General features: G+C 38.1%; 1 protein-coding gene across 1 annotated transcript in view; it reads right to left on the bottom strand.

Annotated features, from left to right (window-relative positions):
- Positions 1-17,083, bottom strand: part of LOC127662148 (A-kinase anchor protein 6-like) — a 179,254-nt gene that overhangs the window by 133,651 nt on the left and 28,520 nt on the right. Inside the window, 2 exon segments of the mRNA XM_052153190.1 lie at positions 5,210-6,610; positions 6,965-7,216. Coding sequence (XP_052009150.1) covers positions 5,210-6,610; positions 6,965-7,216 — 1,653 coding nt within the window.

The raw sequence follows: 17,083 nt of genomic DNA, 5'->3' as shown, positions 1-17,083 counted from the left end.
TCTGTTTATGGAGAAATCTGACAAAAATTTGCCAACTTTATGCTTAAAACAAAAAATAATTTAAATCTGCCAAAGAGGTAAGAAAACTAAAAAGGCTATTCCTTTTTTTTTTTTTTTTTTACGTTTATTTTTCTTACCCCAATGGCAATTATTTTTTCTCTATTTTTTTATTTTTATTTATTTATTATTTTTCATTAACCTCACTAAATTCCTTATATTTATTTGATAACTAAAGTCTTTATTTTGAAGACTAAATCTAATTTGTCATTTTGCTTGAGAAGTAAATTTATCTTATTTTAAGAATACTTTTATTTAGATATTTTTTAGAAATATTAATTAAAAACAAAAATTTGCCGTGTAAAAGTCATGCAGGTTTGTAACTACATGAGTAAATTATGACATCATTTTTATTTTTTGATGAACAAAATCTTTAATCCTGTGCTTGAGCTGCTGGGAATGGAGCATAGTTCACTAATTATGGTCACAAACCCAAATTGATCAAATTGAATTCTTTAACATCTAATAAACTGGTGCAGCCATCTGAATGAATTATGAGGATATTTTTGCCCTTTCTCCACAGCAGCACCCCCTGCTCATTGGTGAAAATCAAAGTTATTGATACAAATGACCACTCCGCAGAAGCTGGCTAAAAATCCCATAATTTATCGACTGTTTGGCCTTCACCAGCGAGGCAGACGAGCTTTGAAGAATGCGAGATTGGCTGTGCTGTCAAAGCTAAAAGCTGGAGAGGACGAGAGATCTCGTGTGAGCGCCATTTGAAAACCTAGACCTACGGTGGTTTTGGTGGTTGTAATGGTGAGGACAGATTACCTCATCACCCCCTAATGTTCACATGAAACCTCCACCACAGATTGCGGACTAACTAACCCCATTTTGTCCAACAACATGCCCCACTATTGCTACAAAAGGTCAATGAACTGTATCTTTTTTCCTGGGCTAGAACAGTTAAAATGTTCTCTAGCTTTTTTCTAGCCAAGACTTTAAGGTATGTGGTTCTGCAGAAATTGACTTTCAAAAGTGTAACTACCCTGAGAAATATTCACTGGAGTAAAAAAATTGTGACAACTAGCCCCGGTCTCCCCTCCAACCTAACACCCCTCCATGCAATTCTGGTTGTTGCAATATGACACATGATCATGGACCAAAGGAATTCTGTGAGACTGTGGCAGTCAACGGAGATCGATAGATACTGTTGCTAAATTATTCCCCTGGCAGCGACCTTGCGCAACTCGCTCTCATCTCATGCGCTGATACGGCTCTCAGAGCTGATGAATATGTAGCCGCTGGTCATGGCATTAACTGAGCTTGTCACCACACCTGTTTGTGAGTGTATTACAGAGGAGGAAGAGAAAATGAGACATGACTTCATGCCCCAGAGAATGAAAGAGAGAGAGAGAGAGAGAGAGAGAGAGAGATGGAGAGAGAGAGAGAGAGAGAGAGAGATGGAGAGACTACTACCAAGTACTGATTTACATGTGGGAGTGCTCTGAGCATGTATGAGGAGCTGCAGCTTCAATAATTTCATCTCGGTGAGGTATTCATGTGGCCATTTATTTCCAGGAACTAAAAACGAAATGTTCGTTCTAAGCAGAAACTGTATTATTTGTTGTCTCCTTTCCAAATGATAATTGGTTAGAATGAAATTAAAGAGAGGTTAGTAACGTTCTTTGTACTTGACAGTACTCTGTGCTAAGGGTGGGTGATATACCAGGTGCATTGTTACCAAATCTCAAGAAAAACAAGCTTAAAATTAGGGCTTGCCTCAACCAAAACAAGTGAAAATAAGAAATGTAACTTTTTTTCCCATTTGGGGGAATTATCATTATAGATATCATAACAAGCAAAGTATACAGTAGCCAGTGTAAAAATAACATCTTTTCAATAAATGCATTCTTAATATTAAATCTATCCCCAAAAATCTTTTAAATCTTTTAAAAATACATTTAATAGCCTAAATCTCTCTCTCCTGCATGCATGCACGCACTGCTTGGGTGTGTTTGGAGTGTTGGACTAAATGTTATCTTTTTAATTCATAATTATTTTATTATTTTAATTTCAAATCTGCTTCTTGGTCAGAACCCGGCAGCATAAAATCTGCATTAATGCATCATACCGTATCTAACAATAATTCAGTGAAGCCATGGAAACAAATGAGAAATGTACTTTTTACCTCTATAATTTTCCTTGTATCTGGCTTAACCATGCATGTATACGTAGAAAATATAAATATATATAAATATATATATACTGTTGTTTAAAATGTCTTCAGCATGTGACAGAAGGCTACATCCATAACGTGAATAAAGGCAAAGAAATGTGTAATGTAGCAGTTTCCTTCAGGATCAAAGCACATGCTTATCATGTTCAACTAAGTGAGAAGCCTCATCTTTTGGGATACAGGAAGTGGTGTAATTATGAACATTTACTGTGATAACCCATTTAGACTTTGGTTTCATGAAAAAAATTATTGGAACAAAATGTATATATTATTGACTGGTTACCAATATTTTTAAATTACGTTTTCATTCCTGAACAACTGAGAGTAGCTTTTGAAACTTATAATGAATGTATTATGAACATAGAGTGAAGACATGTCATTTCAGTAAAGTAGTTTTATGTTACATTTAATTACTTTTCAATTTCTGAATGTTTACTGGAGTATTAATACTGCTGTTAAAATATTAAAACATACCTTTGTATCTTTGTTCTATTGTTAATATTGTTGAGGTTAAAATCAGTAAATATTCAATCATTTATTTGAGTTTTGGAACGACATGAAGGTGAGTAAATAATGTTTAAAGTTTTCCTTTAATATGGACAGCATAGCCAATAGTTTAGTCTTGGAAAAGTTTGATGAGAATTTTTTTTTGCTGTTTTTAGCCCCTATTCTCCCTACCTCCTGGTGGCACGGTTGCTCACCTCAATCTGGATGGCAAAGGACAAGTCTCAGTTTCCTCCGCTTCTGAGACAGTCAATCCGCACATCTTATCTGCATGACACAACGGAGACTCACAGCATTTGGAGGCTCATGCTACTCTCCGCGATCCATGCACAAATGACCACGAGCCTCATTGAGAGCAAGAACCACTAATCACGACCAAGAGGAGGTTACTCCATGTGACTCTACCCTCCCAAGCAACTGGGGCAATTTGTTTGCTTAGGAGACCTGGCTGAAGCCACTCAGCACACCCTGGATTCAAAGTCGCGATGGTAGTCAGTGTCAGTACTCGCTGAGCTACCCAGGCCCCCTGATGAGATATGTTTGAGTTCATTTTGAAATCTGACTTTTGATTGCAGACGTTGATGTCTTGAAAAACCTAAGCAAAGTTTGAGACATTGTTGAGATCTCTTCTGACACTCTAAACAGGTCTGACTTGCTCTCAATACTGTCTAGGAGGAATAAATGAGATATACTTTCCTATGGGGATAAATAAATAGAAGGTGTATCTTCAAAGAGAAAGAGATGCAAAGAATGACAGTGGCTGGATGAGAGAGACAGACAAGGAGAAGAGGGAGACAGGCTGGTGGCGTCACACATGACTAAACCCCTGAGACGCCCCCGAGAAGAGGCTTCAGCTGCCAGCTGTCTGTTGCCATGAGAATGAAGTCATCTCCAGTGGCTGCATACTAATGTAATCAATCACATCCCCGCATGACACACATCATCTCGGGTGGATGTGGCTACCTACCTCAACCTGCTCCAGTACGCTTACTGCACACTAACACACACATGCACACACACACACACACACACACACACACACTTACATACATGCACACACTTTAACTGGAATAAAAGGAAGGATTTTAGCCACAAACCTTTGAGAGTATTCACTCTGGATGTTGTTTACCTCAATCAGATGCAAAAATCTGACCTAAGCCACGCTTAAATATGTCTGTATTTCACTGCATAACATAATGAAATAACAAACCAAGTTGACCAAGTTTTCTAGAGCCACAGCATTCTCGAATTGTAAAGAACAATATATTTAGTGTGTATTTGCATTACACCACCAGATGGCAATAATGTGCCACAATGTATCTGAAGCTAGAAACCAATCAGTAAAGGAGAGCAAAAACAATTTTTTGAACTTTGGGCAGCTCACCCAAAATCTGAATTCTGTCATCATGTCCTCACCCTCATGTGTAGAAGATGGCAGAATGTTCGTAGAGCCTCAGTCACCATTCACTTTCATTGCATCTTTTCTCTATATAATTAAAGTGAATGGTGACTGGGGCTGTCAATCTGCCTAACTTCTCCTTTTGTGTTCCATGGAAGAAAGAACATCATACATGTTTGGAACAACATCAGGGAAGAATTTTCATTTTTGGGAAAGCGTTTTTCAACGCTGTTGCTGATGAGATTTGTTGATTAAGAGGAAGACTGTTAAACAATGAGAATTTGAAGAACTGTCAGACGAGTTTGGGTTTTGAGTACCAGGGTCCTTTACAAACATGATTGCATGTTCTTAATTATGTAGCTAATCATTTAATTACAGACAAGGGACTGAAGAGAGGTTGTGAAGGAGTGCAATCTTGTTAATTAAGTTCTGAACATTAGTGAAAGGCTGAGGTGGCTTGTTAGTTCATTACCCCTTTACTTATACGCTGTTTTGAATATCTGCTCAGTGTATAGTTACACACACTGGCTGATACCTCCATGTGAATAAGAATTAACGCATACATTACTTCCTTAATTATTATACCTCCACAAATTATATACAAACTGTAGAACTGATGATAAGTTTAATAATTAAGAGTTTTATCATTAAATAGATTGTACACCCAAAAATGACAATTATGTCATCCTTTGCCCACCCTGATGTTGTTCTGAACCTGTATGACTTTCTTTCTAATGCAGAACCCAAAAGCAGGAATATTAAAGGATGCTCTGTACACTGATTTCAATGCACTGGCAGTTGATAGTAGTATATATATATATATATATATATATATATATATATATATATATATATATATATATATATATATATATATATATATATATATACACATGTATGTATGTATGTATATATGTATATGTATGTATGTATATACATGTATGTATGTATGTATGTATGTATGTATGTATGTATATATGTATATGTATATGTATGTATGTGTGTAGATAGATAGTATTCCACTAGTATTTGAAACAAAACCTCATGGAAAGGCAGACATCTCTTACCTCTATCTTTCCCCAAACATCCTGGTAGTTCTCCTGGTGCTGTATGTCCTCTAGTAGTTGCTTTGTCAGGGGCGTGCACTGAAACATCATCTTCGGTGCATTGGGCCATCCAGCTATTATGTTTCTTCTGGACTCAGGAGTACCCCTCGCTCCCTCGTCTTCTGACAGCAGGTCACTGAGGGGCCCAGACTCAATGCTCTCATCTACAGATGGAGCCACGTCACTTGAAGAGGTAGGTGAAAACCGCCCTGCTTTGAAAGGCTTCTTATAAGAGTGATGAAGGAGGTCGGAACTGTTCTCCCATTCAGGGTTGACCTCAGTGAGTTCCCAATCGTCAACATCCTGAATGGGCTCTTGCAGGCATCTTTGCGGTAAAGCTTGAGCCAGGCTTTCCAGCTTAAACGCCAACATCTCCGTCTTCTTCAGCTGGCCAGGAAGGGCGAGAAACTCGTCCGAGCCGTACCAGTGTTCTTTTGGGCTACCTGATGCGTTTGAGATGCACAAGCCATTTTGGCTCATGATCAACAGAGATCTCGGAGCATGATCATCCGGGCTGGAGGACATTTCTTGTGGGTCGTGGTCAGAGATATCCTCCCCAGAAGATGGAGAGCTGGAAGAGTCACTGTAAGCCTGCTTGGCTTTGACGTGCATTTTCTTAAAGTGGTTCTGCGTGTGGAAGCCTGGCATCGCCTCTGATGATTGCCTCTCGAGGGGTATTTGGATTTGCACAAGGGGCCTCTTGAGAGCTGCCTTTTGACTTGTTTGCAAGTTCTTCCCATTGAGACTCTCGTAAGATTGACTCCCATTGCTTGGATAAACTGACTCCAACTCCAGCCAAAACCTTGATCGATCAGGTGGGTCCAACAGAGAGGGTGTGCTTCTGCTCAAGTCAGCCTGGTACCGAAGAGGTGAAGGTCTATTGCACTTTGTCTCCCCGTCTCCCTCCAAATACACTGGCTTCTTCGGCAATGGCTGTGTGGGAGACACTTCACTTTTAAAGCTGCCCTGAAGAGGGTGTTTGGAAAGGCCAAGGCTGCTGTCTCCCTGTGGCGTCACACTTTGCATTGTTGACGCTGGAGTGCTGTCCCCTTTTGCAGGGCTGTTGATTGTCTCTTGCTGTTCCTGGGTGCCGGTTACGGGAACCTCTGCAGGTGGAGATGATGCCTGGTTCTGTCTTGAAGCTGCAATGCTGAGGAGATCCACACTCTGAAGGAGTTCAGGAAAGTCTTGTTCCAATTCAGGATATAGGGAACGTGGCCCTCGGCCCTCCGGGTCCTCGATCGGGCTGTAGTCACTCAGTTCATAAGCAGTAATGCCACAGTCCAGAGAGAAGTAGTCCTGACTGCACTTAATGGTCAGTTGACCAGAGTCATCCACTTCTGTCAAAGCCTCCAGTCGAGCCTGAATGTGAGAGTGATAACAAAAACTATTATAATATACTCTTTGTTCAAATTAATAAGTAACAACTGAAACATCTTTACATAGTAAAACAATGGAAATAGAGCACAAAAGATGCTCTGTGTGAATGGGCAAGTACACAACTTTTATTCAAATAATGGGCATGGTGATTGTGCATGTTTTCTTTCTGCTAGGATTGCCTGGTGTGAATGTCTTTGGTGAAGGATAAAGAATATGAGTTTAATGTATGCTCCAAGCAGGATATTGCATAACTAAGCTTCTGTCCTTGTGAATTAGTTAGGGATATTCTCGCTTTGGGTGGTTTAGTTTGGATGATGTTTTAGAGATGTATCTGACCTCGTCGTGGTCCTGGCTGAAGGCTTGCAGGATGTTGGTCTGGCGGGTGTAGTTGCCGTTGGAGTCCTGCAGGCCTTGGAGTAACCTCTCCTTCAGAACCAGCACGGACACCCGCAGCTGGTGCCACAGGAGCTGAACGCTCCGAATGTCCACTATGATGTTCACCGAATAGGACAGGAGCTTCAGGGAGAACTCGGTCTCCAGCAGTGCATGGATCTGCTCAACATGATCGGATATGTCTTCACAGATGTCCTATCATACACATAAGAGAGAGGTTTGACATTAGATTTACACTACACAATTTTCTACACACCATGTAAAGCATACATTTATATTTGCTTTTATTGCCTTCAATTTGATTTGCACATTGTTTGGACAAGAACTAAATAAAATTAGGTATTTTTCTGATTAATTGATCAATTAAAATAAATAAATGAGAAATACTCAATGATTTGTTTTCTGGCTTTAAATCTACCTGAAAATAATTGAAACCTTAGGTTAATGTATTGTATATGACCACTGCATTATCAGCCTGATCTCACATAAAAATCGGTAAGTGTGTGCTGATTTTTCTTTAGCCAAAATCGGTATACGTTGACCGAATTTTAAAAGTGTTGGCATTATCCAAAAATGTTATAGCTTTTTTCCTCCATCTCGTGCAACCCTATTGCCAATTATCCATATAATATGGAATCGACCCTTATTTAAAGAAGTGAAGTCTCAATAAAAAAATTTCACCCTCTCAATATTTTTATAAACTGAGAAATAAAATTCCCACCATTTGGGGGGGGGGTACATTTAGGAGACCCCCCTCTTGCTAAGACTTCGTAGTTAACATATCCTAAATGCACACCATTAAATTGTATTTTCACAATAATATTTTCAAATTCTTTGCATAATTTAGCGAAATTACAGCATGATTGAAAATTATGCCCAATAAAAATATTCTGTTCACAAGAGATATTTACCAACAATTTCACCATAATTGTGGGATAGTCGTAATTGCTAGAAATGTTTTTCATACAATAAATACTGTATAATAGTAATAATCAGTATTTTTATAATGGATTTTCATAGTTTAACGTTGAAAGTCTCACTAAAAGGTTAAAACCGTAAAGCATATACATATAAGCCATTTGTAAAGTACCAAAATAAATGATGAATGCCTGGTAAAAAGTTCAATTATGTTCTAATGAGACTCACATGAAAAAAGAAAAATGTTGAAATCTGTTTGTGTTCATAAAAATCGACCCCTGTGATATAAATGTGCCTGAAGTTGAAGAAACACCCAAGGGATGCAGTTTGTCCCGTACTTTAGTGCCTTACTCTTTGTCTTAACAATGTGGTCAACTATCACCTGCCACCAATGATTTCATTATATTTGATATGGCCAACGTGGCATTTTGATATTTTTTGTTACTTTAAAAGAAATTGAGAGTGTCCCTTATTTAATTCTACTTAAGTTACACTACAAATACAAGAGTTCTGATGAGGAGGCATTATCCAAGTAAAATCAATACAACTACTTCCTCTGTGCAAATGGTAATGAGCTATTTCCATCTGCAACCCAGACGGATATTCAAGCCACATACATGCTTTTAAAGAGATTTAGACAGAAGACATTGAAAGGCATTGACAGTTCAGGCAAAATGGTTTATCCTGTATGAATTACAGCTCTTGAGAGAGTAACAAGGATGCTACATGAGTCATCAGTACTTTGTAATTTTCGGAGAGAAATGAGAGTCTTCAGAAATCAAACACCGACGATCACCAATGCAAATACTAGTGATAGAATCATCCACCAAGGGATAGAAAATGAATTACTCAACAGGATATTCCTGAATCATGCATACCAAATAGCATAATGATGAACCCTGAGAGAAATAGCTCAACATTCCCAGGTCTCTCTACAGCATTTAATATTATTTTGGTAAAAGTTACAATTTATTTTAAAATGCTTTGCAAAATGTCAAGACATCTTGATGCACCTACCTTCAAAACAAGTCACAAGTAACAAACATAAGGCATCACAACATTGTGTATCCATGTAAGAGGAAATGATTAAGAAGGAATATTTGAGTCATTTGCACATGAGATAATGAATAATACAGAGGAAATCTCAGAATATACCAAGGAGCACCACATAGCGTTGTTTTCTCCATTAATCACTACCGAATATGCAGTTCTCTCACCACAAATATAGACTTGTTCAATAATTATCAAGCTGACAGAACAGTATTAGTTACACAAATGTGGTCAAGATTCATAAGGTAAAAAGTGATCCTGGCCTACACATAGAAACCTCTAGAAATGCTGTTCATTTTCTTTGAATGATGAACTCTGGTTCAAACTGGCATGGCTCTACGAGCCCTATCTAGTTTAGTCCAGCCCACCCAAGCAACAGTTGGCACTATTTATTATGATTCACTGCTCTGCGACCATGTTGAGTGTTGAGTTATTCTGTATATCTTGAAGAAACCATTTGTAAGATTTCATTGGGATCAAATTAAGTTTAAAGGAATATTCCGGGTGCAATACAAGTTAAGCTCAGTCGACAGTATATATGGCATAATTTTGATAACCACAAAGATTTATTTCGACTTGTCATTCCTTTTCTTAAAAAAAACAAAAATCTGGGTTTCAGTGAGGCACTTTTAATGGAAGTGAATGGGGCTAATCTGTAAACATTACAATGCTCACCATGTCAAAATTATAGCCACAAGCATGTTAATATGTTTTTAGTGTGATTAAATCGCTTATCAACCTTTTCTGTACAAAGTTACATCCAACTTTGTTGCCATGACGACGTAACGCCTTGACATAAACACTTACACCTTCAAACGACCATAAAAAACAACCATTTAAACAACTTTACAGCTCAAATGATATACAAGTTTTAACTGAAGAATTAATTTAAGCTTTTTAGTACTAAAAAGGTACTAAGGTACTAAGTGCCTCACTATGCCCTTTATTTTTGTTTTTAAATAAAAAGGAGGGACAAGTTGAAAAACATTTTTTGTAGTAATCAACATTATTCCACAAATGCTGACGGTTGAGCTTAAAGGTTGAGTTCACCCAAAAATGAAAATTACCCCATAATTTACACACCCTCAAGCCATCCTAGGTGTATATGACTTTCTTCATTCAGCCAAACACAATCGGATTTATATAAAAAAATATCCTGCTCTTCCAAGCTTTATAATGGGAGTGAATGGTACCTTAGATTTTGAAGCCCAAAAAAGCACATCCATCCATCAAAAAAGTAATCCATATGGCTCCAGGGAGTTAATAAAGGCCTTCTGAAGCAAAGCTATGCTTTTTTGTAACAAAAAATATCCTTATTCACAAAGAGTCGAGTTCCGGCGTATGACGTAGGCGTAGCATAAGCTCCGGTGAGAAGTGACGCATCTGTTGGCATTACCTCGCATTTCCTGCATGAGCACCACCACGTCTCCCATACTCTCCATCTCCCAGATTGTTTTGTTTGTGCCGCTGCTGCAGCCTCCTCCATCTCCCGGAGTTCCTTGTACTCCGGTTCAAAAAAAATTCCTCTTCTCTTATATCGAAATCCTCTGACATTTTTCTTTATAAATACTCATTGTTGTATTCTAATTCATGACCGCCCTTTTGTTTTGCTCTATCCTCTGCGCTTCCGTGTTCGTCACTTCTCACCGGAGCTTACGCTACGCCTACATCATACACGGAACTCGATTCTCTTGTGAACGCATGGACACCCGTTACCGAAAGCCAGTGATTGTAGTTTAAAAAGTTATAAATATGGATATTTTTCTTATGAAAAGGATCGCTTCACTTCAGAAGGCCTTTATTAATCCCCTGGAGCCGTATGGATTACTTTTTTGATGGATGGATGCGCTTTTTTGGGCTTCAAAATCTAAGGTACCATTCACTCCCATTATAAAGCTTGGAAGAGCCAGGATAATTTTTATATAAATCTGATTGTGTTTGGCTGAAAGAAGACAGTCTTATACACCTAGGATGGCTTGAGGGTGAGTAAATTATGGGATAATTTAAATTTTTGGGTGAACTAACGCTTTAACTTGTATTGAATCCACAATATTCCTTTTATGGTCCAAGAAGACTTACACAGCTCTCCTCCCATCTCTTACTTTTCAAATTCTTAAAGCCTTAAAGCTGTTTGAGCCATACAAAGAAAGAAAGAAAGAAAGAAAGAAAGAAAGAAAGAAAGAAAGAAAGAAAGGGGGAGTGTAATAAGTCATCTAAGCCTTTTATCTAAATAGATTAATTATTTATTTATTTTTTTAAATATGTTTCATTGATGTGTTTGGCTGATCTTGAGATCCTGCGTGATCTTTGGGTGGCCATTCATTCAAGCGATTAGTCTATAATAAGGCACTTCTGGGTATACATGGGGTTTTCTGGTTCAGCTTATGTGAAAGTCAAACCAATGAAGAGCATATTTTCGACCATGGGTCACTAAGTTTTAGTGCTTATTTCTTCTGCTGTCACTGTTGGTCAAATCAAAAATCCAGCTGTGGGAAGATCATATTAAAAGGCAAATTTAGAAGTAGCAGACCATTTCAGAAGATGAGATCACAAACCATGATAACATAAGATGGAAATCCAGTCTTCTTCTGAATTAGAAACACTACGCAGCAATGGAACCCATACAGTGACCCTAAAAATGTATTTGGACACAGAAGTCACAGTTTAACATGTCTGAATTTCACTGCATTAGATAACAAATGGCATCTGCAAACATATGGTGCAGACCTTTTACTAGAAAAAACTTTTGCTATTGTTCTTTAGCATTTGTAAATACCCTCAAGTTCACACAGATATAGTTCACCACATTAACTATGGACATGTTCCACTGGTGTTTGACAACTCGAAAGTGTCCAAATACTTTAATCTTTATTGTCCATGTACATCTAATGTTTTAGCATTTATAGCCTAATGTAAAACTGTTTGCTTTAAAAGTGTGATTTAAAAGTGTGCCATAATTCTTTGAACTAAATGCAATGCGATTCGATATTTTGTTAATAAGTGCAATAGAATTTATACATTTTAAGTGTGCATTGCAAGCTAGATTTGAACTTGTGCGCTCGCACCACGGCTCAAAAGTGTCAATGTGGATTAACCACTGTGCCACAACTCCAAAAAATCCACTTAGTAAAATATAATTGCCAATACTTATGGCAATGTCTGCATAAAAAGCAGTATGGCAATATGGTCAGCAGCTGTGCATTATGGGATATGGCAGACGTGCCAAAGCAACTGGTGCTCGTTGTCAACACAGCAACGCTGGAGTTACGGCCAGCAGCATCTCAGCTACAGTGCTGCCCACCCCCAAAAATAACATGGCACTGTTGAATGTAGGTCAGCATGCTACAAGTCCCACACTAATCTCCTGCCTCACTGACTCAAAAATAAATAGGGGAGTACAAGGAAATCATGCTACAGTACATACAAAGTGCATACTGTAATATTACATACTGTAATTAAAATGATTATAGTTTAGAAAGTAAAAAAAATGCATAAGCTAGGGTGAAACATTCAAAAATATCTTTAGAACAGAGAATGGGAATAAAGTAAGATCTTAATTTCTGTGAAATATCTAATTCATTTGATACCGTATTGGTCTAGTCTAGCTGAGCTACCCAGCCCCCCCGAGAGTTCTACTATTAAACATATTTTCTTTTTTAAATGAAGTTAAAATAACACAGACTGATGACTTCAACAGAAGCATATACCATCAATTAACAACCTCGGAGCTCACGGTAGGTCTGTCTTTAAAGATTTATAAGCTAGTTAATAATCAACTCTGTTAGTTTATAACTGTTATGGCATGGTCTGTTCGAATACTCGATTCTGATTGGCTCAAATGCATGCATTAAAACAGCTTATTACACACTGCTCTGGAGTGCTCGATTCCAATTGATAAATGGCGCCATCTAGTGGCCTGATATCTCTAAGTACCAACCGCACACCCAGGGATTGCTATTGATGACACCCAGAGTCATCAATAATTTCAACTCAAATCAATGTTTCATGTCCATTTATTTAGTTATTTGGCAAGCAGCCTTGTAATAAGACTCGTGATGATCAGTCAGATGGTCATTATTTACAAAAAAATACACCAACAGAACTCTGACGCAAACCAGAGGTTGATTTCAGCTGTTGAGTGATTTATTCCTTAAACGTACAAATTAAACGTTTAAGTCCATTTATTTATTTGGTTAGTAGGCATATAAGCAAGATAACGTACAGGTAGTTCCAGTCAGTTTGATCACCATTCTATATTAATGCATGTAGTGCTACTTTCACCTATTCTCGCCTACTCGCCTACTAAGATTTATGGCTCTGCTCAAACTATCTCTGGACGTAAATATAGTGTAGCAAGTTGGATGAGTCTCAGACACGGAATTAACTGTTACATCACAAAAAACAACATTAAGTCATGCTATGCCATCTTTAAATCAACTGTGAAGCGCTACAGGAAAAGACGCCAGTGTACATCAGTATTACTGAGTCCGACCTGGAGATCATTGGGAATGCACCTGCACTTTCCTCTAACACAGCAATAAGGCTTGTAAGTGAAGTATGGTTTGACATTCAGCTTGGGGGAGAGAAGAAAACCAGGACCTTCACGTCAGGTGGTTAATCACTTCCATGTGGTGCTTTAAAATTATTTAACGTGCACCTAGCCATGGATTATCCCTTACGTAGCCTATTATGTACCCTAGTGATAAAGGCCAGGGAAAGGCTGCAATCAGACCACAGCTGCCCTCTCGACATCATGTGACCTCTGAGCTCTGATGACCCAAACACATGGATACAGTGATCATCCCACTTTCACCAAAAGAGCCTTCCTTTTTCAAATGAAATTAATGCTTAAACAACTTCCTACACAATATGCATCAATCCAACTCAATTACCTATATTTCCCATTTAAATTATGCAATAAATCAACCCAATCACATTAAACACAAAGCCAGTCCAGCATACACAATTAGTCATAAAAGAAAATGCAGCAACCCCAAACACACAACACTTTAAAGGAATAATTTCCCCCAAAAATTATCATTTATAACTTACTAGAATGTTCAGTCTCAGTCACCATTCACTTTCATTGCATCTTTTTTCCAATGAAAGTGAATGGTGACTGAAGCCAACATTCTGCCTATCATCTGACACTCAACAATGTCAGCTCAAGGACTTCCGATTAAAAATCTACTTTAGCAAGCATGTCAGTTTATTCTCTTACCTGCTCGCCGAAGAATGTTAAACGCAACTAATCAAAGTGAATCAGAAGTCTGTGAATCGTTTAGTGTGCTCAACAGCACTGTAACGCTGATGTGTGTCAGATCTAATGTCAGACGTGACAGTTCTGAGCTTTCATGCTGTCTGATATGTTGTCGTCCTCCCTCTCACTCTCTTAACTGGCCTGTTTCTTCCATCATGTCTTTATCTCTGGAGGAGGGGCTCCCGCACCACAACGAGGGGCTATTTTGGGACTTGACCTCTCCCTCCCTCCTCCGGCCCTCGTGCCACTCTCACTTTGTCTACCCCTCCGGCACGGGCAGCTGCTGAGGAGGGGTTACAGGGATGGGGCGTTTGAGGGGTAACTAGAGAGGATAAGGTCATAGCACAAGCTGCGGCAAACACATTTGCATTGATGCCAACAACACTTGTCTAACTCATGCTCTACTTCTGCCGTTTTTAACATTTAATGTTCAATTCTATATCAGATTGAACAGAATACTGAATTGATGCACGTTTAGCACCGTGAACGTCTAAATAGCAGTCTTGATTTAACATTTTTCACACTCTAACAATTTTTTTTCTTAGTTGTCTACTAACAATGTCCAGCAGTGTTCATGCATTACACACAATGTATGTTATTTTTCTCTTAAAGTCATGGAAATTCCATCCAGAGTGTCATTTCCATCACAAATTCTGTATTGTGCTTAACAGAATTCTGTGGTTGAAATGACACTGATGGAAATTATTATTTTTTTTTACTTTTTATGAATCCTAAAATCACACAGTTAAATAATATTTTTCAAACTTTTGCGTAATTTGGCAAAATTACAGCTTGATTGGGAATGACGGCCGATAAAAAGACTATCACAAGTGATATTTACCTTTAATTTTCTTTGTTTTCTACAAACATCACTTCAAGCATGCATTACACTGACACATTTGTCAACTTGGTTAACAAGTACTAGTACATTAAATGTTGAAAGAACTTTATTAGGGTCAAAATAGTGTGGCGTTGTGGAAATGACACCACAACTACATATGGGACAGTTGTAATTTTTGAAATCTTTTTCGAAATCTTTTTCACAAAATAAATGATTTGTTTAGATTTTCATTGTTTTAAATAAGTAATTATTTGTAATATGTTTTGTAATTTGATATATAAATAATAATTAGCGATGGTGCCACCCCCGGCCGCCCATGTCGCCCATGCTTAATTCCGCCACTGACCCCTGGGACATGGAATTGCCCGAATTTGAAAAAACACCCACATATATTTTACACCCCAAAAATTATAATTTCAAGATTCACGCATTTCAATTTCAAAACAAAATTCTATTAAATTGAATTGAGTAATCTTTCAAATAAAAATATTTTAAGTTTTATTAATTTAATTTTGGTAAAAATTGTATTTGATGGGGGCCTGGGTAGCTCAACGAGTAAAGACACTGACTACCACACCTGGAGTCGCAAGTTCAAATCCAGGTGTGCTGAGTGACTCCAGTCAGGCTTCCTAAGCAACCAAATTGGCCCGGTGGCTAGTTAGGGTAGAGTCACGTTGGGGTAACATCCTTGTTGTCACTATAATGTGGTTCTTGCTCTTGGTGGGGCATGTGGTGAGTTGGTCTGAATCCTCAGAATTCCCCACAGTACTAAGATTACATCACTCTAAGAGCGTTTTCACACCTAGTTGATTTGAGCACTCCAAGCACTCTCAGAGCGGTATAACGTGTATATGTGAACAACCCAAGAGGTCTCAGACCCCCCTAAAAGGACCCAAAAGCAAACCGTCCTCAGACCATTCCAGTCACTGTCATACTGTCCACATGTGGGAATTTTAAGCGAATATAGATATACCATGATTACATGACAGGGTTTTCATATTCCATTCTTGTTGTATTATTTGAGCACCTAAAATGAACAGACGGCCGCATTCTTAGCAGAGTAGCGCATTAAGCTGAACCGCTTTAAAGTGCTCTGATGGGCATACCATCTACGGTGGTACACCCAAGACTCCCAAGAAAATGCAAGCAAGGTTTTTTATAGTTTCACTTCAAATGTATTTGCGCAATGGCAAATATTCCACTTACATAGTGAACACAAAAAGCACTGAGGTCATTTGAAGCTGGTTCTCTTTCTGGTTCACTTTAACCAAATTGGGTTTGGTTCACTTATAACATACTATATGTGAAACCACACTAAATAAATGTCCACATGCTCTGATCTGGTCTCAACTGGGTAAAAAAACACAGACGTGAGAAGCGTGTGTGTGTCTCTCTGTGTGTATAAATCACAGCTGATCCTGTTAACAAGTAAAATGCTATTACATGTCTTAAGTGCATATGTGTGTGTGTGTGAGGTATGAGTATGTGTGAATAGTGTTCATGCTGTTTATCTGTGGAATAAGGGTGTGTCTGCATTGCTGGTGTGCTGCAGACATTGTTCTGTGGGCTGGTCTCAGTGGGTAATGTGGACATCACAGCTGTCTGCTGATCTCATTACACAATCACTGCTGTTAGTGTGTACTCACTCTCTACATTCAACACACGGCTGCTACTGCAAACCAACAAAACATACTGGAGACTTTATTGCAGATGATCAGATCAATCTGAAAAATAATGATCTATCAATGGGTAATTTTACAATTTGGAAAACCTTTCTGTCCCCTAAGATGAAGTATTAAAGACTTAATTATATATAATTATATATAATATTATTAATAATTAACCCCAGATTTTATCATTACCATCACGCTAAGCATTTTAGATAATTTGCAAAGTATTTTAAAAATTAGGTTGCTGTTGTTTTGTTAAAATATCTTATAGAGCATGTGGTTAGTTAACTCAACAAAATGTATTCTCTCATTATTTACTCGCT

Source organism: Xyrauchen texanus, chromosome 22 (assembly GCF_025860055.1).
Source record: "Xyrauchen texanus isolate HMW12.3.18 chromosome 22, RBS_HiC_50CHRs, whole genome shotgun sequence".
In the NCBI taxonomy this organism is placed as follows: Eukaryota; Metazoa; Chordata; class Actinopteri; order Cypriniformes; family Catostomidae; genus Xyrauchen; species Xyrauchen texanus.
This window is presented reverse-complemented; position numbering and strand designations above follow the sequence as displayed.